The sequence below is a fragment of the Rhizophagus irregularis genome, chromosome 11 (genome assembly GCF_026210795.1).
Source record: "Rhizophagus irregularis chromosome 11, complete sequence".
In the NCBI taxonomy this organism is placed as follows: domain Eukaryota; kingdom Fungi; phylum Glomeromycota; class Glomeromycetes; order Glomerales; family Glomeraceae; genus Rhizophagus; species Rhizophagus irregularis.
Window position 1 is genome coordinate 1,593,896 of NC_089439.1, and position 25,927 is coordinate 1,619,822.

A 25,927-nucleotide genomic window follows, 5' to 3' on the forward strand; every position below is an offset into this window, starting at 1 on the left:
GGAGTAATTAATAAAATATGACGTCCGCCTACTTTTTTCCAAGTAGTGTATATACTCTAGTTAACATTTATGGTGATCATAAGAATCTTACCAAACTAATGAAAATTCGGCTTTATTAAAAATTTCCTCAAGTATTTGATGACAGTACCGATGGACAAACGTATCTTCATCCATTTTTTTATTCTCATTGTAACTCACCGAGGATAAATAGGTAATGCTGTGGGAAAAAAATGAGTATCAATGATAAATTGGTGAAATAGGTTTATTAAACTAAGAACGTACAAATTCCTTGCAACTATCTGCACACAATCAAAAATGTCTTTGTCTTCGCTTGTTAATAATGTATTCCCTTTTACCCAATTATTACGCCACTTTGTCTCAAGTTGTTCTTTGTCGCTCAAAAGCTAAAAAACAAATAAACGATTAATGTGGTTACTGATTGCTTATAATGATTGCAAGGAGGTACTTACCCTGTTGTATTCAATTATTACTAGGTCAGCGACTGTTGGCAACTCTTTCGGGACCAATAATCTCGGACGAGCCTCTTTCCATATCTTTTCAGAACACTTGACATATTCTGGTTTAAGTTCATTGCAATACATAATCGACGACAGGCACCTGTAAGTGATTACGGAGTAAGGATTATGGCAAATTTCTGTATTTTTTGGACGCACCCTACGGATGGTTTCACTAGCCCAGTCTCCGACAGCATAAAAACTTACAATATCTTATCGATTTCTTTCGCATATGATAAAATTGGATTGGTTTTCAACTTTTCGATTGATTCCACTTGTAATTTACGAAAATCAGTAGAGATGTTGTACCCATCCGGTGTTATCCACTATATAAAAAGAACGGGATATGACTATACCAGGACAAAGACGCCACAAACCCATATTACAATACTTACATCATTCTTGGAGACATTATTTATGACAACATTATCAATCGCATGACTCCACGATAAAATGACCTTAGATAATACGGACTAAATTAACTATTGTTTATTTTGAACGGCTGTACACCAACTTTCACTAACCTTATATTTCGTTGAACCTTCCCCTGTTTGTGCTATAAAGGGATTATTGTCGTTCCCATGGCCTACATCAGAATCGTTGTGGCAATTTGGCTTTGAGAGGAATGCAGATTAGAAACATAATACAGAAAGTAAAATAAAAATCGTCAAAATTCATGTCAGAATTTACCGAAAAGAGAGAACCATCATCTCCCCTTTCCTCAGGAGAACTATGTGTTTCATCTTCTACATTCCTTTGTTGTTCTGGAGTCTGACTTTTGCCATCTTCGATAGTAGTTTCGGCCTACGTTCAAGTTTATTTTGTTTATAACAAATTTAAGGAGGACCTTTAATCTCAGTCAGAGACTGCTCGAAGAGCAAAATATTGGTTAAAAATTTCTTACAGGCTTTTGTTTTTTTCCCCTTCTGATTGCTATCATTTCGTCAATGGGTTGTTTATCATACTCATAGAAGCGTTTATGTCCTTGAATAATATTCCCGGCTCCGATTTGTAAACTACCACGAGATAAATCACAAGATAAAAATACATTTTCAGCGTTTATCTCGTTATTCTCCACCGCATTATGTTGTTTCATTCTAGGTAAGGACTTCAACCAAAAATTATCGATGCGTCCCATCTTTTTGGAATCGACCTTATACGAAAAATATACAAGTTAATGTATCAAGGCTATCAAAAACTAAAAAAATAAGAGAACTAGTAGCGGACTAGCTAGACTACAGCGGAGACGAAGTCCATAACTATGCGAAGGCGAAGTTCCATAGGTAGCTGTATCCAACAGCGGAGACGAAGTCCATAACCATGCGAAGATGAAGTTCCATGGGTAGCTGTAGTAGCGGAGACGAAGTCCATAACCATGTGAAGACGAAGTTCCATGGGTAGCTACTGCTAGCAAATAAGCGGTCACGTAAATTACGGAGAATGCTAACCTGAAATTGTTTTTCGAGACGTATTGCATTATTCTTCTCTTCTTCCGTGCCTTGTTCTTTTATCTTCTGCAACTGTGTGTTAAATCTTCTCGTTACGCTCGCTTTATCTAAACCGAAGTTGCTTTTTTTCCAAAACTCGTGGTACTGAACCACGTCCCAGTCATTGCACGGAGTATTTAGGAAATAATCGAAGCCTGGTCCAGGTTCTTTAATTTCAGATAACATTTTTATGGTGAGAGAAGTCAGTTTCAACTTATTCGCTCATTTTTTACTCCACATTTTACACTCATCGGGAATACCAACCACATCTTGTATTTCCATAGAGAGTAAAGTATAAACAGATAACCCGATATAGTAAATGACTTTGATGAACAGATAATTATATGTTGTCCACTAGTATTGAAAACAACGAGATCGTGACCCAAGGTCTCAGTCGTCTTATATCACAGTTATTTCTTCTCCGCAGGTTAGTCTACTGCTAAAGAACATATAGCAGCCAAGTATTTCTAGTGGCAATAAAAATACAGGACGTAGCTAAAAGTAACAAAAACTTAAACACATAACAAAGACGATTTCTCACAATATGGGAATACCAACAGCGAAGTTTTCCGTTTTTATTCTTAGACTTATGGGTTAATCCAGAATAGGTAAATCATAGCATTTTGTACAAGCCCGCAGTTTCACTAAATAATTCAGGGGATGTACTCTGTGTCACAAAATTTCACTGTAATTAAACTACCCTAGCGTTCCCAAGAAAAAAAGCACTTGGTGGCCGGCATTATGCGGAATTATGCACTGTCACGTGAACAGTGCGGTGACAAATAATGCGTGACGAATAAGTTTTTACCAACTCGAAAAAAACTAAGTCCCTCAGATAAATATAAACAATGAAAACACTGAGGGGTGTGACGGATGTGATGATTTTTTACATGGTCACGTGTCAAGTGCTTTTTTTCTTGGGAACGCTAGGGATGATCTGTAATTAGGATCTGTGAATTGTATCATTGGTCGACTATGTGATTCGCAGATCATTGTGTAATTTACGTGATGCATTTTTGAAAAAAAAATGCAGTAGAGTTCTATTACTAGCCCCTACTAAATTTGTCGTCAGCTAGCCATAGGTTTTTTCTTATAAATAGCTTGTAACTGATTTTTTCAAGGCAAATAAGTTGTATATATGTCCCGGCTTAGAGCATAATATGAGCGGTTAAAATTTTCATTGCGTGATCGCACAGATCCAGAATTTGATCTTTCAGCATTTCAATTCTTTCTCTTCGTTATCAACAATATCAATATACCTATTCGCAATTCGTAGACGAGTTTATACTAATGGACAAATGAAATGGCTGCAGTACATTATGAATTAATGTGTCATGATGCGAACAAAGCATTTCACAAACAACCTGCAGAAATAATTTTAAATAAGTAAGTAAGTAAGTACAGTATATCGTAACTCGTAAGACCAGCCAAGACAGAGTTTATGGCGATATTCAGTTAACTTTGGCTACGAGGTATGTAATTAAAAAAATATGTATACATATATGAGTTATTTATTGCCTTGCTTACATTCCTGTTATTTGTCTGGTCGCTCAAACTTCATAATTTCATGGAATGGGCCATTTCTTCGAAAGGCTACGCCAAGGCCTCTTTGTCCCTCGTTCCTCGAAAAATCATGAAGATTTTTTTGTATTTATCTTTTCATGTAATCGTCTACGTAATTGAATGACCGTCTTGCCGCTCAACCACGCCGTTAACAGAGGAGGTTCTAGGAACCTACGTTCATAGGGCAAGACGCTCAGGGGACACTGTAAGGACCAGTTAATTTCGGGACATGTTAACAAGAAAGTTATTGTAACTCAGTCTACAAACGGGGATTCAAGAATGTGTCATGTCTATCACACCGAAGATCAAGTTACAAGTTGCAACATAGTAAAAAAAAGGGAGGTATAGCGATAGTTAATTACTAGGTAGGAGTTGGTCATTAAAATATTGGGAGGTTTTTGTGTCATATAAGAAAGAGGCCGTTCCATTTTTTTCACATGTTGCCTTGGACTTTTAGAAAAAAGAGTTATCGCATAGTGTTCGACTGCAATCAAGATCACAAATAGGTACGTGTTTTCGGTATACTTGCGGAGTTGGATTTGACAAATTAATCGTTAATGGCTGTCATCGAACGATGAAATGACAATATTAACATTGGTATTATCTTGGATTCATTTGTTGCCAATAGCTAGTTAGCGTATGATCGTCGAATACCTGATTATGCCACTGTTCGAATTCTTGCTCTTGATGGTATAAGTTATTCTGAAATTTAATGCAACGCTAGTCATGGTGGGCACTAACGTGATGGAGACTTGTACCATAGAACTCTTAGGTTGTGAAGTAAATCTTTCTTTGAAAAAAGTAGAACGTTTGCCCACATTAAAATAACCAAGTGAAAACGCTAACTTGCCCAGACGTCATTGTTACTTTGTAATTACAAAAAAAATTATATTTAGGATCTCGTGGAGTAATAGAATTGGAGGTCAATGTAGTTACGAAAGATATATGGACAAATTACTTCTCCTGCGTTGTTCTATTATAATTATGTAGTCAGAATATCGGATGCAACGATAGAAAGCAATTTTTGTCTTGTGATATCAAGGTACATGGAAATGATATATTAATCAAAAATGGCAACCGGAGCAAAAAATCAGTAGCAGTGCAAACTATGAAATAGTTTCACGAACTATGTTCTAAAGAAATACATGAGGAAGTAGCGGACACATAGTTTTCATTAACGATGTAAGAAAGAAGATAATAACTGCTTGCTTTATTTTTTCATCTCGCACATAACATATTATTTTTTTTAATTTGAGCTACAAATCAATAAAATTATTAGTCTTATTCCGCAATACACTACCGAAACTATGAAGTGATTACATTACATTTTAAGTATAGATATCGTAATATTCTACGTAACACGTACGTTTGATTCTTTCAGAATAGTTACTATTCTAAACGAGAATGTTTTCACATGTTGACTTCTCTACTAAAATTTCTATCGTTCTGAATAAATTTATCATAATAGTGATGATACGATGTATGTAACTTGTATTGATCAACCATTTGCATTAAAATTTTAAAACTATTACTTCTCGCTATGCAATACCTCCAGTTCACAAAATTTATTCATTTATTCTAAGACCGAGATTTCATCACGATATTACTAATCGTTATATGTGGTAATGGTTATGTAATTTTAATCTACGTCATTACCATGTGACACTCTGAACTGACCGTCTTGCCGCTCAACCACGCTTTTAACAGAGGAACCTGGGTTCCTGGAATTAGAGTATCACGTGTTATCCGCAGGACTATTAATTGTTTGCTACTATCGAGTGCTCTATAGCAAATCGTCGAATAATTTCTCATCTCTGTTCTTAGAAACAATAAATTACTGTGATTTATCAACAAAGTGAACTACTTCCTCGACTAGTAGCTTTTTCTGGGAATTATCTTGGCAAAAATGAGTTGCAGCATCATTACTCAGTAACTCGACAAAAACTCTATTTTATTGAATTTTCTATTCACGTAATTCTTGGATTATTTAGTCAAGTATTCGATGATAATTATATTGTATTTTTGTTGTCGCTCATTACCCTCTCCATCAACAAGTCATTTACAAAAAGTGTTGTTAATAATGACAGATTGTAGAATAATTGGATATCAGAGATTGTTTCGATTACTAAAAAAACAATTACCGTAGTCCCGCTAGTGATGATTTTTCTGCATCCATTGATATTTGTAGTCGAATATTGTTATTGGTATTTGTAGTCGAATGCTTGATGTTATTAATTGCATCCATATTAACTTGTACTAGTGTTTCGATTACTGAAAACAAAATCAGCTATTTTCTTTGCATTACGAAATTATCCTTATCGATAACCTATTCGACTGTGATCGTATATACGATTATAGCGTCCAACCTCTACACTACTAATCCTATTAAAAAATTATAATTACATGGTATTCTTTCCGTGATCAGATAATATGTTCAATAATGGATACGGCCAAAATTTTTTTTCGAACTATCACCTCCCATGCACAAATATTTATACCAATTATTCGTATATATCATATGTTGATTTACTCATCAGACATGGCTGATGTCACCAGTCCACTAACTAAATATAATAAAATACTTGTAATCATTAATATGACTCTATGTAATTTCCGATCTTTACATAAAATAAAATAAAAAAAATCATTAATATGACAAATAATAGTACGGATGCATAAAATATAAATACCTTGTGGCCAAATAGAATATATTGTTCCTGTACATCATCGCACTCAAGAGTTGAGATTGTTAGATATGCTCCATATACAGTATCAATTACAATAGTATCATCATTATATCCTTGTCTGAATCTTTTTTCATTCATGTGGATCACTAGTGAAGTTAAATAGCAAACGGAATATTTTTCGTTTTTTTTGTTAATAACATTTGCTAAAGTAGAACAATATACAGATTATACAATAAGAGAAAATTCGCCAACCACATACTTGAAATACAAATAACGCATGGTAGTTTATTACACGGTTGACATTAGAGCTTCGCTCACTAGTATAATCAACACTTTTACAGAGTGATTTCATATCTACTAAATGATGTACTATATGTTAGTTACGGATTAACACAGATAAGAAAAAATAATGCTCGACTACTAATTATGATAATGATTTTGTTTGGAACTAACGTTACCTGTTATCTGTTAGTAGTTCGGGTACCTTCAGGTATAAATTATGGGAAAATCTTTTTGCATCGCTTCTCGTTAAAATAAAGTTGGCACCTCGTGTTATTGTCGGAAATGGCATACAAAGATTTCCTCTCCCTATAACATATTGTACTTACAGAGTCTGTTCTAAGTAATCGAGACTAAATGCAGTTCCACTTAAAGTGTTGACTATTGTTTGCGATTACTAATAACAAGAGAATACGGAAAATTTTTTCTATGTAGCACATCACATTCTTATCGTAGTTAGTGTATTGGAATAAAACTATCCAGGTATAGAAATTTTACCGCAGTCGTGCATTTAACGTAGCATGATTTTACTTTGTTGGAATCTCGTACAACTTCTTTGTGAAACAATATATGTCGTGTTGAAAATAGACATAGTATACTGCGCAACTAACAGGGAAGACATTTTCCATAAAGGGAACAATAATAAATTATACAATATTGCTATTAGGTAGTCTATCGTTTGTATTACATTACAATTTGTTAATAAGTCCGGGAACAAAATTTGTACTACATGTGCGCAGTTTCAAAAGTATGAAATAAGACAACTGTGATCTTGGGTCACGGTCTCACTGTTGGGCATTTATTTATGAAAGAACAAGCAACATATCCGAATATGATTGTTAAAATCACGTGACTCTGATCGTTCCCCTTCATTATTTTCACGTTCCTCGAAAAATCATGAAGATAATTTGTATACATTTTTTTACGAGATATATACGTATATGAAAATACATTAATCATGTCTGCAGGAAAAATCTGTATGATTTTCTGAACGAAGTGAAGGAAATTATACAGGGGAACTGTTTTTCGGAAAAAAAATTTTACGCACCAATTATTAAATGTAACGATAAGGCATAATTTTTTCTGTTGTTCGATGCCGTGTAACTTCAATAATGATCAACCAATAATATGGGATTAGCTCTTTTGGTATTAGATGTATTCCTTATATAGAAAACACATTTCAGTATAAATACCTGAAAGACTAATATGTCTGTTAATAAGTTTAGTCCGAAATTTCTAAATATAGTAATAGTATCGTTAATCTAGACCCGAACATTTTATTTGAAATCGCCAATCACTTTTACCAAGCATTTTTTGACCATGAAACGGGAGTGAAATAGATTTCATAATGAATGTGGAAACAGTTGTACTCAAGTACAAATAATAAAAGGTTGAGATTAGTAGTGGGAAGGTAACTATTTTTTAGAAGGACTTTGCTTTATCAACGTGAACACATTTATTTTCAATAAACTGTTATCAGGTAGTTATTAGTTGTAATTAAATATGTTAATACAAACGAAAAATCACAACCAACAAATATTTTCTTTATCGTTGCGTAATATACATAGTATATATAATGGATTGATAGAACACGATAGAGCTCCCAACTTCCGGATGAGTAATCCTTTTGTTTTCGATTACTGTTGTTGATGACTTTGTCTATATCTCATCCTGTTTGTATGATTTCTTTTGAGAATTATGTGATTTCTAGACCAGAGACGATAACGAGGATAGCAGGAACGTTAACATCTGTTTGGAAGAAGAAAAAACAAAACCGTTTAGACATAAATATATGAACACGACATCAATAACGGGATTTCAATCACGTATATATTTTGTTGATAGTACTTCGAAACTGGTAATAGAAAGCGAAGGATATCTAGCATGAAGATCTATTCTTTTTAAAGTCAAATTGAGATCAGAACTAATTACGAACAAACGACATACTCGAACAATTAAAAAAATCCAATTTAAAAAAAAAAAATATTTATTGTAGGGCACTCAATTAATCTGTCAACTTTTTTTCAGGAAAGTTCTGGCATAATACACGTAATACGATTTACGATTTATCTATTCTATATATAAGATCGATCGATTTGTACAGAGTAGTAATAAAATCAACGCAAAAATTCAGATCTATAAAAAAAAAGATTACTTATAACTGTGTAAATAAATATATATACGACATATTGTACTCTTGACTTACTTTCATTATCTAATTTGCCAATAAATCATATAATTATTCATCTCCATCTTGTACAAACTGCCTAATAATCAAGAAGACAAGAGAAAAAATCGATGCATCAATCGACATATCAACCGAAAATTTTAACATCATTGAACTGAAACAGCAGAGCAAATCAATTTCTTGAAAATGAAAAATACTTACTCTCTCATTCAAAAGATATCGTTAATGGTGAAGTGCAAGAACATGAAAACCCAGAATATCTAATGAAACATAAAACAAACTTACCTTCTACTGTAAGATTACAAGTAGGCTGTTGAGTGATGTTTCTTATCAACAAGTATATTGATAAGCAAATCTGTAATGGTACAATTGGTATTGTCACAGATATAAATAAGGAACAAGAAATAGCAAGAGTGGCATTTCGCATAAATAGAGGAATAATTGATGTTGAAATACATTTAGACTGAGCTGGTACATTTTAACATTAATGGTATGTCTGCATGCAGAATCCAATTTCCATTACAAAACGCTTTCGCCCTAACAGTTCATAAAACACAAGCAATAACATTACCAAAGGCATCACTTCATTTAGATGACCAAATGTTTGCAGGTCAGGCATATGTTGCAATAAGTAGATGCAGGTCTTGGGATGATGTAGAAATACTTTCTCTTACATTGGATGCATTTAAAGTGGATGAAAAAGTCAAAAAAGAATACATTAGGTTAGAACAAATATCAAGTAATGTACTCTATTTAAAACATTAAGACATAAATTTCATATACGTTATGTCAAAATTTATATCAGTCTATACAATTTCTATTTAAAGTTAAGTACATTATTTGGCACCATTAAAAAGGTTTACTTAAAGCATCTAACAAATGGGGGACGAAGTCCACATGTTGGCGATCCCTAGTTAATATAACAATTAAATTTTTTTTTATATTGATTACATATTTACAGTACTATTACAGTTAATTGATTTAAAAATCACACTCCCCACATTTTTTTAAAAAACCCGTTTTTTACCTACCACTTTTCAAAAAAAAATTCCGATGACGGTACTATGTTACACCAAATTTTTTTTATAAATAGCCCCACGGATTGCTCCGATTTTTTTTTCCCGCAATTTTGGAAATTTTGGTATTTAACGTTTTTTTAAAAATATTTTGTCATCTTCAGACGCAAAATATAAGTATGTTAGTAGTAAGCATTATATAAGAGGCAAGGTAGAAGAAGCCTGATTATCGATACTATAACTCGACAACAATAGATATAATAACAATCTTAAATGAAACCATAAAGAAAATTATTTTGAAGAAAAAAACTTTTATGGAACTTATCGATCTTGGCATGTCATTCGAATGACCTTAAACGAAATTCAAATGACCATAGCTTTACTATAAAGTTAAAGCGTTTTCCATTAGATTAAATAATATAATCAGACATAACCGTGCAAATTAATCATAATTTATTACCAAATCGAAAATTCAGTCATAACGTAGAATTTATATTCCTGTGCTTCATTTGCTGCATCATAAAGTAAATAGTATTATTTATAGTAAGAACTTTATCGTAATTACGTAATAATTAACAAAGATAACCGATTCAGCGAGAACTGAACCCTACCTAAGTGTTTCACCAAGATCATAGTTCATAATCATTACACACAAAAACGTGATCCCTGATAAAAATTTTCGAAGTATCTAGAACATTTCATCATCATATTTTAATATAAATACGACATGAGTCGATATGAATCAAGCGGTTCATCAGTACAAACTGAAATCGAAAAAATTTTCCCACCTGAAAATACAAGATTGTATACAAGGTCTTTATTTGTTATTTTACTGAAAGGTTGATTTTTTGACCCTTGTTTTAACCCTCGATTTTTGCATTTGCAGATATTTCACCGAAATCATGATATTTTGTTTTGTGATAGGTACCGATCTTGGTAGCGTCTTTAAAGTTGTCGGCAAGGAAGAAACGACCATTGCGGAGCTCAAAGATATGATCTATGAGAAGAATATGAACGATTTCAAAGACAAAAAAATTGATGCCAACAAGTTGAACCTATGGTTGGTTGATATTCCTTACGATACAAATAACTCTAAACTGAGTACACTTCAAAGCAGACGTGATATGGATAAAGAAAATATTATTATACAAGAACTCGGAGGTAAAAAGTTGTCTCCAGTTGATGATATTGGCGACATCTTTACGTCTAACTCCAAGAACATTCGTATCATCGTACAACCTCCGGCCACTACTGGTAAGTGTCTCCTCTCGAACAAGAAATTTGCAGTAACAAAATATCGATCACCTTTAACCTTGCACTGTATCATATTCTTTTTTTAATTATCTTTCATATCTTTGTAGCCTCCGTTTATACTGGTAAGGTATCTCAACGTTTTTTGCTAATAATATCGTATATTACTCACGTTCATTGTTATTTGCTTTCTATATGGTTACGCAGAGAAGAATATCGATGCTATAATTGGTTTGTAACATTGTCAGTCTTATAAGTTGTATTTTTTGAAAACCTTCTCTTTACTGTTTATTCTTGTTTCTAGGTGATTTACGAAAGACTTTTCCTCATGTCGATGGTGTCGATTTACCTTTTTTTCGTAAACTGGCTCAGAGTCTCGCCGTAATTTGGGATCGTTCACATGACTTTTCATTCGAAACTCCGAACAACCCATACGTCAAGCTGAAACAGAGCCCTTCAATTTTCAAAACACCCCTACCCTATGGTGTTACTAAAAGGACGTGTGATAGAATCGATCTTTGCCTCCCTCCTTTTGAAGTGAATACTGAAATGACCTATAAGAATCCCCTATACCACGAACCGCAATTTCTAGAGACCGTTAGATTGGTGCGAAATAAAATTAAAAAGTATGAACAAGATATTATTGTGCTTGCCGGAGTCACAGGAGGGGGGAAAACGTCAACTACATTTGCCATTGCTGCAGAACTTTGGGCAGTACATATAGACTGTTCCAATTTTCTTTCAGAATATAATAATCAATTATCTGATCTACTCGGTGCAGTTAGAGCGAAAACTCCACCTTTCAATGATACCACACTCCAGGAGTGGGCACTTCGCCAGCTCGACATAGATTTCGTCTCACGTATGTTAATACTAGTCAAAATGTATGTAGAGCAAAAAATCAAAACACCAAAGGATTGGCTATTGGCACAACTTTATAGTTTAGATAAGAAAAGTATAAACCTTATTTGCGAAAACCTGTCAGAACTGAGCACAAGAGAATTGTCGATACTTATACATTTCATCAATCAATGTCTTAAAATTGAACGGATCCTCTTTATCCAAGATGAGGCGCAATGTCTTTGCCGACCTGAATACGGAGAATACACTGGAAGTAATGAAGCAAACAAACCATGGAATTTTTTGCAGGCCTATACTTATCACATGATCGCTTTCAAATTTGAAGTTACACACATTATTTCTGGCACTAATATGCATATGTCAAGCGGAATATCCCTAGGTACTAGTGTTGGAAAAGAACCATCTCGAGCAGTGCATCTTGTGTTGAAACTCCCTTATCTCTCACCTGATGATGTTACCAAAGTTCTCGACACTGTAATCAATATGGAAGGGGTTAGTCCTGAAACTCTTCTTTATTTAGGAAATATTCTCAAAGGACGACCCCGAAACTGTGCGTCGTTTTTAAAAATGCTAGCCTACCGATCAGAATTGCTAAAAGATAAAGATGATGAAATGGTTAAAACTAGTAAGAAATGGATCGAGAAAATAACTATGTCAATGATAAGCTATTTGCGCAATACCGCCAGTACTTTGGCAATCGGAGGGGTCGACCCAAGGAAGGCGATTGTTGATCTTGTTTGTTGCGGAATTATTAATTCAACATCGGCTGGTGCTGAATTACTTCGACATGGGATTCTTCCTATTCAGTCGCCATCTTTCATTACCCTTAATTCTGAAGAAATTGACTTCACTTCGATCAAAATCAATCTAGAATTAGAGTCTTACTTTATTACGGCCATTGGAAAATATTTTATGTTAGATAACAATGCAACTCTGACAGATATTTATGTTAGTCACATCTTAGAACGTCTTGGAAGCCCTCAGTCATTTGGTAATGAGCTTGATGGTGCTTTTGCATCAGCAATTATTGAAAAATGCGGTCGTAACGTGCTTGAAGAACTTAAAAAGTGGACCGATGATCTTGATCCACATTTCAAGTTTCCAGAATGGATCACGCCTGGAATGCAGTTTGTAACGGAAACAAATCTATCAAAAGCTGTTCCACTGGATGTTTATGTTAAAGACATATACCAAACAACCAAGTACCATACTCATGCTATCCAACCGCCGCAAAATGCAGGTTCTGATCTTGTACTCTGTCTTGTAGATAAATCAAATGAATCAAATAACGTGGTATTGTTATCGTTGAGTTCCGCTATCTACGATGAAAATGTTCCATCAAGCAAGGTTAAAAAGCAAGCTTTCAAGGCGTGCCTGGGGTTCCAGTACATGGAAGAAAAAAAGAAGAAAAAAAAGAAAAGAAAAACAAGAAGAGGTCCAATAATGAAAAAAAATCTAGACCCCAGAATAAGAAAATGAAGCTAAATGATCAAAACGATGGAGAGGAGGGATGTGTTGAAATTGGCCTTACTAAAAAATATCAGAAACCTCAGAAAAGGGTTATCGTTGTTGATGATAATGATGATGATGATGATTCAGATCAGGATGATTTGAATTACGATTTAGATTATGATAAAACTCTCAAGGGTTATAAAGAATCCAAAACCGCTAGTTTTGTGGAACTTCACCATAAAATCGCAGATGTGACTTATAACAGAAAATGCATTCACATTTTAGTTGAGTTACCACACAGAGCTTTATCAAAAAGGCCAAATATCTTTCGATATGACAAAAAAGGTAATCTCATAGTCATTGTTGATAACCGTAACGTAAAACAAGTTTTTGGAGAAAAGTTGGCGAATGCAATGACGGCGAGAAGTACAAAATCTGATTGATACTGGTACGATTGATACATAATTTTTTGTGCGAGTCAAATAAAGTTTCCACATAAAGTTCTATTTTACAGCTAGTATGTGCATAAAAAATAAAAATATTACATATACCGATTCTTGGTAGTTTTCAGTGATGATGCTGTATGTATGTAAAAAGAAAAAATATGAAAGTAGGGAAATCATCGTAATGGGGGACCAATTTAGATTGGAAACAACAAAATCAAATAATTTTTCTTAATATATTATGCTACAATGAAAGAAATTATATACAAGTAATATAAGTAATACGCACTTTAATTTTTTTATTTGTCAAATAAAATAAATACACGTGATACATGATTATTTTATGCTAAGTCCTAAAAATCTAGCCCGATTTTTCTGCAATGTTTTTATTTCTCTCTACTTGACTACATCAAGAGCCGAGTCTGGCTTTTGTGCCTTACCCATTAATCATCGCATACAATGATATTACCTTCCATATTCTCACCATATACAACAAATATCGGCTTCGATAGTTTGAATATTAACCTGTCTTGATTATCGAGTAAAATAACATCGTGACCATTGTTGTTTCTCCATGCTACACCAGTCAACTGAAATATAAACCTCTAACTTACTGCATAAGTTTCTAAGGTATAGCATCTAGGTTATAACATTCAGAAACAAGAAATGGGCACCTTTCGAGATATTGTATTGTGTGATACCATAATTGTTTCACTAGCTTCCCAGGGAGGCAGGAACCCAATGAAAATAAGCAACCGTGACCTCCTGGGTCACAGTTTATATAGAAAAAACATGAACATGAAAGTAATCCTCTCTAGACATAATACTTCGAAGATTTTGTTATATATAGATTAAAATAAGTCAGAGGTATTCAAAGAATATGTATTCAGAACTCATTTTTAGTAATATTATCGTTTCGGATTATATATTTTTTTGGAAGTGTATTTTAGAACAAGGAAACAGTCATCTACAAAACATATTTCGAAATAAGTTGAAGTAATATTTATATAACTCTATCAAAGGCCGACAGAGTCGAAAAAATATCTTACATTTATCACATGCTGTCAACTATGTGGTCATTTGAATATAGTATGCAATTAAAAAATAACAAGTACGTAACAGGCAGTATGTACACTATCTCAAGACATTAACTGTAGGCTTGTTGGTTAATCTAATAATTGAAGTGTCGTATTACATACTGTATATGTTCTGTCATAGATGTTTTAACTGGTCGCTCAAAGATGGACATTAGTATCTATTACTGGTGTAACAACCAACGGACTTTTCGAAGAAAAGGCAGTGTCTATGGGGGAGATCGGTTAATTCAAAAATTACGTAATGTCTATGCTATAAATTGGAACGGGATATTTGATACACTGAAAATGGAGGGAATATTCCAATAGTTATTTACTGAGAGGAATACGGCGATTTAAGTATTAGAAACATCACATTTATTTTTTTCACACCAAGTCTTAGGACAATTCGGGAAAGAGAGGACAACAACGGAATATACTCTTTGTCGTTGAGTGAATTTACAAAGATCATGGGTTTATTCGTATACTATGGATAACAGAAGAGGGAGTGATGTTTATATCGGAAATTGGAATAAGTTAAAATCACGCAGAGTACTACTGTAATGATCGCAGTATCTTAGCATAGACACTATGGATGCATAAAATATAAATACCTTGTGATCAAATTAATGTATCCTTCTCGTATCATCATTGCACTCGAGAGTAGGGATAGTTAGTTATACTATATATATCATATTAGTCCTATCGGTTACAGAAAATATTATCGTATATCATTGTGCCACTTGTTTGAATCTTTTTTTGTTCACTTGAAATACCAATAGCGCATAGAAGTTTATTATACGGTTGACATTTTAGTATATTCAACGCTTTTCCAGAGTAACCTTCATATCTACTAAGTGATGTACTATATGTTAGCGTACGTGATTAACAGAGAAAAATAATGCTGACGGAATTAATTTACGTTTATCTGTTAGTAGTTCATTATTGGGTATGAATTATAGAAAAATCTTTTTGCATCGCTACTTGCTAAAATAAAATTGACAGCCTCGTGTTATTGTCGGAAATTGCAAAGCTCCCCCGTTACATATTGTATTTACAGAGTCTCTTCTAGGTAATCGAAACTAAATGCATTCTACTTAAAGTATTGACTATTGTTTGCGATTACTAAAACTAAAGAGGATGCAGAGCAAGTACTCACTCCGCAACATTTTTATTTTTTTCTATATGGAACTCCTTATTACACATCCTTATCGTAATTAGTATATTGGAAATAAAACTATCCGGAAATAGAAATTTTTAACGCAGTCGTAGCATGATTTTACTTTGTTAGAGTCTCGTACAACTTCGTTATGAAACAAATTAACCATAAATGATAAATTAGATGTGAATAAATGGCACACTGTGTAACGAGAAATAAAGCTATTATCCATAAAAGGAACCTATTGAATTATACTATATTGCTGATGAGCCTTATTAGGTAGTTAGTTATTTGTGTTACATTTTTTATTACATATATTCCCTGTTTTGTTAATAAAAATTTTATCGCAGTTTCATTATACGAAATATGGCAACTGTGACCTTAGTGTCACGGTCTCGTTGGGAAAAAATGATAAAAGTCGTGCAATACTACCTTACATGTCACATCATAGACAAAAAGTTGAATCGACAATAACTCAATAAGGAAAAAAATTTTGTTTTCGAAATGGATAAATTTCGTGGACCAGAGATGTAGATTGCAATATGCGTAGATATACTTTAGTAAAACTGGCTACAACTATTAGTTTATACATATTATCTATTTCCATATTCTGATTTTCTACGCAAGGTTAACGAATTTTCTTCTTCAGAACAAACTAGTTAGAATAATAGATGTACTATATTTCGAACACCCGCCACAATAACCTCTTCGAGAGGTGCAAAGTACCAGATTTGTTATATATATTTTTCGTAATAAAATCTTCACAAGGTATCTGTAAGATGAACATATACCATTAAGGTGGAGAGTAGTTACAGAAAGAATATCAACAGTCTTTTCGGACTAGTAATTCAGGCACATGAGAAGGTATGTTCGCATTCTTTCCAAAATATTTTCATGTACCATCAGACCTTGTCTTACAGATAATCGTATTGGCCTACCAAGATGTAGGCATGTAGTTATACAATAAGTAATGGGGGGATCAGAATAACACGGATTGTTACAATACTTATTCCAGGTATGAAACACGCATTAAGTTTATTGCATTAATATATGATACTGAGAGTAATCATTTCATATTATTAGATTCTTGCGCACTACAAAATTAATATATTATGGTAACATCCCGTAAATTCCGTCCTAAACACTTTTTCTATACCAAGAGCATCAGTTATTCGATTTTTTTTCATTTTGAACTAAAGTGACATTTACTAAAGAATGGGAAACGAAACAGATAAATATCGCTGTTCAACAACACAACAACAACATAATTTATCAGTTGAGGAAGTATATGACAAAGAGGAATTATCCACGAAATTAGTAGTCAAGGATCACAATGCGGACGTGTATAGAGTTTTTCATTCACGTGAAGAGTTTTGGGAGTTTAACGATGGCATAGCAGAACACTTAAGATCCTTTTCCGAAGTAGTATATGGGGATTTACCGCAATTTCCTAGAATACACGTAGAGTTTGGTTCGCTCAATAAGCTTCCTGGAACGAAAATAGTTAACTTACTAAGACCAATTCTTGATGGGATGCTAGAAGTGATTCGCACTAGATATAGTGGAAAATCGGCCGTGCCTAACTCACTGAAAGATTTTGTCATCATGGATGAATATGGTCAGAATAGACATGGTTACTGGACAAACGATTTTCACATACAAGCCACTTCATTTGCGTTTACAGACTATAAAGAGGCTAAGGAATTCACTCGTCGTGTCCGTTCAAGTTTGCCTGTAGAGGTCGGACGATTTATTAGTCTGCAATACAATGACCCTATTCAGCTAGTTCCCATACTTGGTTCTACATGCCCTAAAGAATCCTTACACAAGAAGATTTCCCGTTTTAGTCAATTCTTAGGAACAAGCGTTGATATTCACAAGAACGAATTATTTGTTAAAAAGTTTCCGGACTTGGATTACATTGTCCCTTCTACCCCAGTAGCTGACAGTAACACAAAAAATAATTGCGACCAACCTAATTCACCTGATACGCATGAAAACACGAACATTAAAGATCCTCACAGTGTAGTTTGTTGCCATGAAAATGGCTTTGATATCAAACAACTAACTCCTTCATCTGTGGAACAAGAATTACAAAATAAAAGTCTTCGAGACGATGAGCAGCCAGACAATACATATTCCAGTGAGACTCCAAGGGAAGGTTCTATGATAACGTTGTCAACAAAGAAGAATCCGCCTCCGGTTAACAAGCAATACGCAATTGCGATAAACTGTTTAGTTCTGTTTTTCTTTGTTATGAATAAGATCAAACAAGGTAGCAGAGAAATGCAGGGTGGAACACATGGCACTAAAGAAAGGGCATTACGAAAGGGGCAACGGGATCGACTTCAGCATAATAGAAGTGCAAAAAATGGGAAGGGTCGTGGTCGTAGAAATAGTTGTTATTGGAAACGTTGGAGAATTCATGATAATCTATACATTCGACCTGAAGACAGTCCTCACAAAAACGAAATGATCAACTGGGAAACAATTGTAGTTTCTATGATTGCACTTGATCGTGGTGTTATATATATGCGGAGTACTAGCGAAACAAGATCATATGGATGCGTTCCTCACAAGGTCATAGCAATTACACTGCTGTGCCAATCATACCAATTCAATCCACCATGAAAAAGATGCCAACAGATACATAAAACACATGCTCTGGTTATGAGTTCTTCTAGGTCGATAAAGTTGCAGTAACTATTGATGCAAATAACTAGTGTTGGCTCAATAAATAGGGGTGGTATCGAATAACCAAAAAATGGGGGAGAATCTTTTACACAAAAAATAGGGGGTTTTTGTGTCTACAACGAAAAAGAATATATTTTTTGTTTCAGTGAAACTAGGCAAAGCCTGGATAATTGATTGCTATGTCTAACATACTTAGTATATATTCTGAACAACGAATGTGGAGTTTGTTATAACGAATATTGGTAACATCAGTTCGATAAAATTATTATATATGCCCAAGGGATACATTTCATACATCTGTAATAATTAGGTTTCGACCATGCTCAAGATAATTACGAAAATATTTTATAGATATTTAGTGATCACAGCGGAGAGTAGATGTGTTCTATCGTCGAAGAAACAGTAGACATGTATTTATTGATTACAAGAGATGAAGTATTTAGTCCGTAGGACCTTCAAAGAAGTGAATAATCGAAAGTGAGTGACAGATATGTTTGATCGCAGAAGAAAACAGTAAACAAAAAATAATTTGATCATAGACACGTGAAATGTACCCTTTTGATATAGTTATTTAGAGCTCGAAAACAAAGGCATATCTTTTCCGATAAAGCTAAAGACATGAACAATAATACTATGTTTTGAGATGCTTTCCGATGCACAAGGAATAACTAAGCAATTGAGACTAATGGTATCAGTCATTGTTTTTCTTTCTCTACATAAAATGCCCATATGTATATAATTGGATTTTGCAGATTCATTTGGACTTAGTCTCATTCCGCTGAAGAAAAACTGTCACGATTCGTGACGATGAATCAACTGAGGACATTTTGTATTGACATGGAATATGTTTTTATTCTTAAGCATGTCCACTGAACGTTTTCGGATTATCTGCTATTTATTGAGCTTTATTTGCATGATATCACGACATACAAAGCAAATGGACTATTTTTGTATAGTTAGTTTGCAAGACACAAAGTTGGCTAATTAATGTAAATACCGGAAATGATAAATCTATTGGTTAACCATAATTATTGTGCTTCGAGATGTCATCAAATTTACGTAAATAATGAATAAGAATAAAAATCTATGTAGTCTAGTTGAAAATTCACTTCCGAATGTTCTTAGTATATTTGTGATTGTATAAGTAATTTCGTTTTCCCACTTTGGATATCTAGTTGAAGTATCAATGTGCACATGACATAGGACCCTCGGTTATAGCTTATTCACATACTGTACATACGTGATCCCAGAGGGATCCAACGAATGTTTCAATAAATTTTTATTAACAAAAACTTTTCTCTTGCGTAAGGTCTCACGGCCAAGTATTTACGAAAAAGTATTATTATTATTCATTGGTTGAAACATATTGTGGGGATATGGGATACGGAATGCCTGTGCGATATAGATGTACAGTGGTGAACATAATTATTTGGGCAGAGCCATTAGGAACACCCTAAGACCATTGCGTGGTTGAGCGGCAAGACGGTCAGAAAAAGGAGGAGGAAAAATATGTAAAAACAGGTCCACATTTATCATTCCAATTATTTTTGATCACCACTGTAACTGTGTATTGGAAAATATACGCAGTAAGAAAAGTTCTCTTGATACACATACTCAGAGGATCCTCAGATCAGTATGAACGATTTACGGCTTTAATTTTTCCCTGTACCAAATAAGCAATTGCTAATCTCAAAAGGTTAGATCCCTGTTTTGCATCGAGTTTGCATTATATTTTTCGTGATCGATGCTACATTTATAATTTATATATAAGTATGTATACGCTGTTCAAAAAATGGGTCTTTCAATGATGTCTGACAAACTTCCAGCCAATGTTAAAGATTGGACTCCAGCTCACATTAAAAAGCATCTCAAGAGACATATGAATAATTCAAGTTATGATGAAGATGACATTGAAAAAATTGAAAAACAGAATACCGGTGGAAAAGCTTTTCTCAGATTAACCATACAAATGCTTACTAATGAGAATGGTCCATTCAAAATTAAGTTTGGAAACGCAACCGATATTATGGAGTTAGTAGAAAAACTCAAAGAAAAACAAGGTGAGTTACTGTGATAATATACACTATGTCTCTTGAGTAAAACCAAGCTTCGGTTATACTATAATTTATTCCGTATTTTTTTTTAAGCAGAAGAGCACCCTACGTCCGTTGAAGTTGTGACCGCCTCTGAATTCAATAAATTACGTGATAACTACCAAAAAACATTAAAAAAGAATAATAGAATTATCGATAACATGTTAAGTGAGATTAAAAGATTACATAAAGAGTATAGTGTTGAATTGTTGGGTCCTTATTAGGAATTATTATGTCCGCATTATATAACCTTTTTCAAGAATTTATTTTCATGTATCTGTTGTTCCGGCAATGATTTTTTATGCTAAAAAATGGTCAATGAATGATGCACAATTGATACACAAATTACACAAATTATCGCTTGACATATTTCCATGATATGTGGTACGAAATAAATATATCTTTTATTATACTCTATTTGTTATAAACAGTTCATGTGATTATTATGTAACCCATCATCACAATTACGTGTTGTCTAACACCCCTCAAAGAAAAAAAAGGAAAACAGTTATAAACAAAAATCTAAAAAGTATGTGAATAACCTAAAGAAAGATCCGTTGACCATGTGCAGAAAATAGTCTAGTTAAAAACACACTTTCGAATATTCTTAGTATATTTGTGATTGTATAAGTAACTACGATTTTCACTTTGGATATCGGATTATTATTTTTTCGATTAACTAATATGAATTTACTACGCAACGCAGCAATATATATAACCAAAGTATATGATATACACTCCTAATTTCTGGGATCAGGCTTTCGATCCAAATCGATGATCATCTATTAAATGATTTGCTTTGTAAATGTTTTACGTATCAGAACAGCAACTAAGTAACGGTTGTATCCCCTCTGCAATAAATTCAATATCAGAGAAACTACCATAAGGTATCACTGTATTATCCAGTCCAAATTTTATTGGTAACTGCTCATCTTGAATAAACCTGTCCATATCATCGTTACCACTGCTCCATTTTCCAGAATCTTGTTGAAAACGTTTACCGCACATGCATTACATAAGTTACTCCATCGGTAACCAGAACTATCTTTACAATCTACGCACGTAAGAATATGTTTGTCCATTATTCAATGAAATCGCAAACTTATCACAGAAATAAGGTAAATATCAAATTTTTGGTACAAACCCTGACTAGCGTTGCCTGTTATTAAGCGAGTTCTTGAGTCGTTTCAGAATCTATATGATGAAAATGTACCAACTCTCCAATGCTTATGTGAAAATGTTCCATCAACAAACAGAGTCATTGCTTTCCCTCTGTTTCAACAAGTAATAATACAGAATGCTGAAGGGCATTCCCGAAGGGAATGTGATCCTTAGTTTGGAAGCTACATTTGTTAGCATGACGCTCTAATAAACTGTCACTACGGTGGTGATCAAAATTATTTGGAATGACGAATGTGTGAAAATGGCCATATTAGGCAGTTATTTATACGTTTTTTACGTATTTTGCCTCTTTCTTTTTCCAGTGGAACTGGGCTCCGCCCAAAAAAATATGCTCACCACTGTATATAGCAGTGACACGGGATAAATCACCAGATCCTATTGTTGTAAAACGCATACCAATAGTTTACTTCGCACCTTTGGTGGTCCTCCAGGACTGGGCAAATTCCAGGTTTCGCATGTTCCTTTTAATTATCTACAATAAAGTGTTTAATCCCCCATCCTTGTCATGGTAGAAATAATGAGAGAATTGTTGCTAATTACTTGCTTTTTTCGTAGATATCCATATGTGTTAGAATATGGTTAATCCATAATATGAGTCTAGCTATTATCGTTCGTATGATCTTCAATAAACCCTGGATCACAAATGTGAAACTAATTTTAGTCTATTGCTAGAGATAACAATAAATTCCAATGAATGGTTAACTATTCGGACCATATTTTTCGTTGTTCTTACATCATCAATCATAGAGTGGACGAAAAATGTTCCACCTTAATGTCTGTTAATCAAATCACATATCCAGTTGCCGACGAAGTGGGTATACGATATAAAGAATTAGTTGTTAGACCTTTACAATATGCGGTGTAGCTAACATAAAAATAAACTCAATAAATAATAAACTCACTTGGGTTTTCGTATAATTGTACGCTGGAATCTCCATTAAAACGAGAATAATTTTTACTAATGTCCGGTGTCTTCGGGAAACGATCAAGACGGTTCTATACTTTGTTATTATCGAATGATACAATCTATTTTGTTTTTTTATTTGTAAGGGTCATGAGCAGTATATATTCTTAATAAACAATCACTGCGTAAAAAATTTTACATTACGCAACATTTGCCCTTTGGGCGGTCTCTGACTGATATTCACCTGTGATATTAAACAGATATAAGGTCGGAAGTGACATCAAAACAGTATCAAAACTAATACCCTCCAGATATTTTCGTTTCCGATTGCTATTAACTTATATCTGTACCTTAAAACTAACTCATTTGGGTGAAGAAATATTTTCGGATATACATACGCAATACCTATATGTGTCACATAGTTGACCAGTAACTTGTGTCTTGATTATCGCACCAAAAAATCATTACACCCAGTTTTCCCAGACTGAAATATCATTTTCCGTTCATCTGTTACCAAAAAACACCTTTAACAACTGTCTTGGTCGCATACGAAACTTAATACTGTCATAGTATTTATATTATATCTCTGTTCTCAACATCGATTTGGAAACGATTTTAAAAAAAGTAAACAGCGAGGACTATATAGAAAGTGAGCAAGACGATTTACTATTATTTCGTTATCTATTTTCCATTTCTTTCGTTGTTGCTAGTATTAACACATATTTCGCTTTATCTGGTTGTTAAAACTGATTATATAGTTTTGTTGACTTGGATAACTGCACCACAAAATAAAGAAACCCGATATTAAATGGTAAGGTTTGGATTTTAAATCTGTGGGTAGTTCTGCAGATAGGTTTGGATATCCAGCAAGTATTTTCAGAACTTGCTCTCATTAACCCTGAAAATAATGAGAAATCAACTAGTTTTTTTAAGAAACGTGAAACAGATGAAACAATAAATGAAATGGAAATCGATGAAGAAATCAATAGACTTAAAATAGTTGAGAATAAGAAAACACCACGTGAGTGTTCATTTTATTTAGACTCGAAATATTAAACCTGTGCGTGTTCTAATGCAACTATGTTACGTCAAATAGATGTGGCGGAACAGCTTGGCGACCGTAAAGTTCTTTCAATTGAAGATATTAAAATTCTTAGTGAGCTTGAATATGTATCTGATTTCTTCTGGGATAAATATAAAGAAACTCCATTATCTTGCGTAAGTTCAGGAATGGTTGACGAGAAGGCGGTACTTGTTGCTTTAGTATGTCTACCCAAAGGCACGCAAGTTAATTTACCTGGCGAGTTCGAAGGATATCGTGTGCTAATAGACTATGGGGAAATTGAACCGGCTCATCGTAAACGTCATGATGAGCTTAAGCCTGGTATAAGTATTGGTAATGTTATTAATCCCAATAGCGACCAAACATTTACGTTAGGACCAGTGTTTAGAACAGAACAAGATGAAAACAAAAGATATATACTTACAGTAGAACATGGAGTTAGAAATAGTAACCTCGTAATTCAACCAGGGAGTTCTGACCAAGTATGCACCCATTAAAGATTGACTTAATTTTGTCCGCTTGTTGACTCCTTTTAATGATCAGGGTATGACACCTAGGGATAATTGCGCTGAAGTTATGTATACTTTTTATGGTGTTGACGAAGAAGGACGTTTTCTTGACTATGCTTTTTGCGAGATCAACAAACGAGAAATATCAATACCTAGTAACATTCCATTTGGAACTGAAGTTATTATTAAAGAACATAAACAATCCGTTGAAAACGATCCAAATAATCAGAAGAAAAAGCTCGACTTTATTAAGGTTGAGAAGGTTGGTAGGACAACATTCCATACACATGGGTATGTGTTAGATAAATGGAAATATTTTAGGCCTAAGAGTTTATCTAGAGAAGCCTCTGCTCTATTCGTCTATGGAAATAGTGGAAATTTTGGTAAGTCCTGATTTCGTTAATAATGTCTGAGGACAAGTTATTAATGGCATATTATATCATCAACAGGTACTTATGGAGATTCGGGTTCACCTGTTTTTGATAACATTGGTAGACTGTGGGGTATTTTTCAGGGAGTTTACCCAAATAGCAATCAAGCTTTTGTTATTCCCATTCATGTAATTTTAGATCATGCCGAAGCTAGAACTGGAAAGAGGTTTATACTAGTGTAAATTACAACCTTTACTTTATATATTCAACGAACGGTTTGTTCCGAGATTGTCCTTATAACGAAAAAATAATAAATGTTTATTATACCTTTCAAAGAGTAATGTTACGTGGCAATGTTTTATTTTTTCTGACTATTATTACATATATTGAAAAGCAAATTATGTTATCGGTGAAACTAGCTAATGCTACTGGATAACATAAATCAAAATATGAGCGTGACCCATTTTTTCCCCAATACCCGTGACTTTCGCTAACGAATGCAGAGAAAAAAATCTTTGTTGTTCTCATACAAAAATAAGACTTAAAAGGGTTTTCAAAATATGCGAAAAGATGTGTGAATAACAGACATACCAGAATTTACACCAAGTAAGACTTTTTGTATATTATCTTGATCGCAGCATTCTTTTGATACAACATAACTAATACAAGTATTTTGCTTATTTATGAAAAGAAATTCATAACATAGATGATGAGGACGGGGCTTTGTTGCACTGTATTATGACTCAGACTAAGCAATATGGGAAGGGTCTTGAGCGATTCGCTGTGAATATATTTCAGTTATCATCCACTCATATATCCGTATGGTCAAAACTTGTCTGTTATCGGAAAAAGGAATTTCACTAAATCCGTAATTCAAAGTAGCTGATGAAGAAAATATTTGATGCATTGGTTACACAATCAAGCATTTAGGAGTTATTTCCAATGCTGCTTTTGGTAAAGAATATGACTTATAATGTGTCTAAAAAAAGCAACCAGCAGACTCAGTCTGTGGAAATGCCACAATGAGAAGGAATAAAACGAGAAATGATATGTCATAGACGGTAAGTATCGCACGTGCCGTAATACCCTCTTAAGCTTTTTAAACGTGGAACTTATCCGTTTACGGATCGTATAACA

At 33.8% G+C, this 25,927-nt stretch overlaps 5 protein-coding genes across 5 annotated transcripts; 4 read left to right on the forward strand and 1 right to left on the reverse strand.

Moving 5' to 3' along the window:
• Nucleotides 1-1,106: 1,106 nt before the first annotated feature.
• OCT59_002884 (uncharacterized protein) lies at nt 1,107-2,188 on the reverse strand (the record flags this gene model as incomplete). The annotated part of the gene is made up of 4 exons (XM_066145249.1): nt 1,107-1,319; nt 1,420-1,668; nt 1,764-1,861; nt 1,951-2,188. The coding sequence occupies 4 exons, from the start codon at nt 2,186-2,188 to the stop codon at nt 1,107-1,109; spliced, it is 798 nt and encodes a 265-aa protein (XP_065995989.1).
• An 8,274-nt stretch (nt 2,189-10,462) lies between these two features.
• On the forward strand, nt 10,463-14,090 carry OCT59_002885 (uncharacterized protein; the record flags this gene model as incomplete). The annotated part of the gene is made up of 6 exons (XM_066145250.1): nt 10,463-10,548; nt 10,622-10,989; nt 11,097-11,111; nt 11,194-11,217; nt 11,291-13,232; nt 13,307-14,090. The coding sequence occupies 6 exons, from the start codon at nt 10,463-10,465 to the stop codon at nt 13,740-13,742; spliced, it is 2,871 nt and encodes a 956-aa protein (XP_065995990.1). The 3' UTR covers nt 13,743-14,090.
• A 3,099-nt stretch (nt 14,091-17,189) lies between these two features.
• Nucleotides 17,190-18,605, forward strand: OCT59_002886 (uncharacterized protein; the record flags this gene model as incomplete). Its single annotated transcript, XM_025333351.2, has 1 exon — nt 17,190-18,605. The coding sequence occupies one exon, from the start codon at nt 17,190-17,192 to the stop codon at nt 18,603-18,605; it is 1,416 nt and encodes a 471-aa protein (XP_025173089.1).
• Nucleotides 18,606-20,460: 1,855 nt separating this feature from the next.
• OCT59_002887 (uncharacterized protein) lies at nt 20,461-21,186 on the forward strand (the record flags this gene model as incomplete). The annotated part of the gene is made up of 2 exons (XM_066145251.1): nt 20,461-20,728; nt 20,819-21,186. 2 exons carry the CDS (start codon nt 20,461-20,463, stop codon nt 20,983-20,985), a joined length of 435 nt encoding a protein of 144 aa, XP_065995991.1. The 3' UTR covers nt 20,986-21,186.
• Nucleotides 21,187-23,810: 2,624 nt separating this feature from the next.
• Nucleotides 23,811-25,032, forward strand: OCT59_002888 (uncharacterized protein; the record flags this gene model as incomplete). Its single annotated transcript, XM_066145252.1, has 4 exons — nt 23,811-23,868; nt 23,944-24,392; nt 24,454-24,802; nt 24,869-25,032. 4 exons carry the CDS (start codon nt 23,811-23,813, stop codon nt 25,030-25,032), a joined length of 1,020 nt encoding a protein of 339 aa, XP_065995992.1.
• Nucleotides 25,033-25,927: the final 895 nt, after the last annotated feature.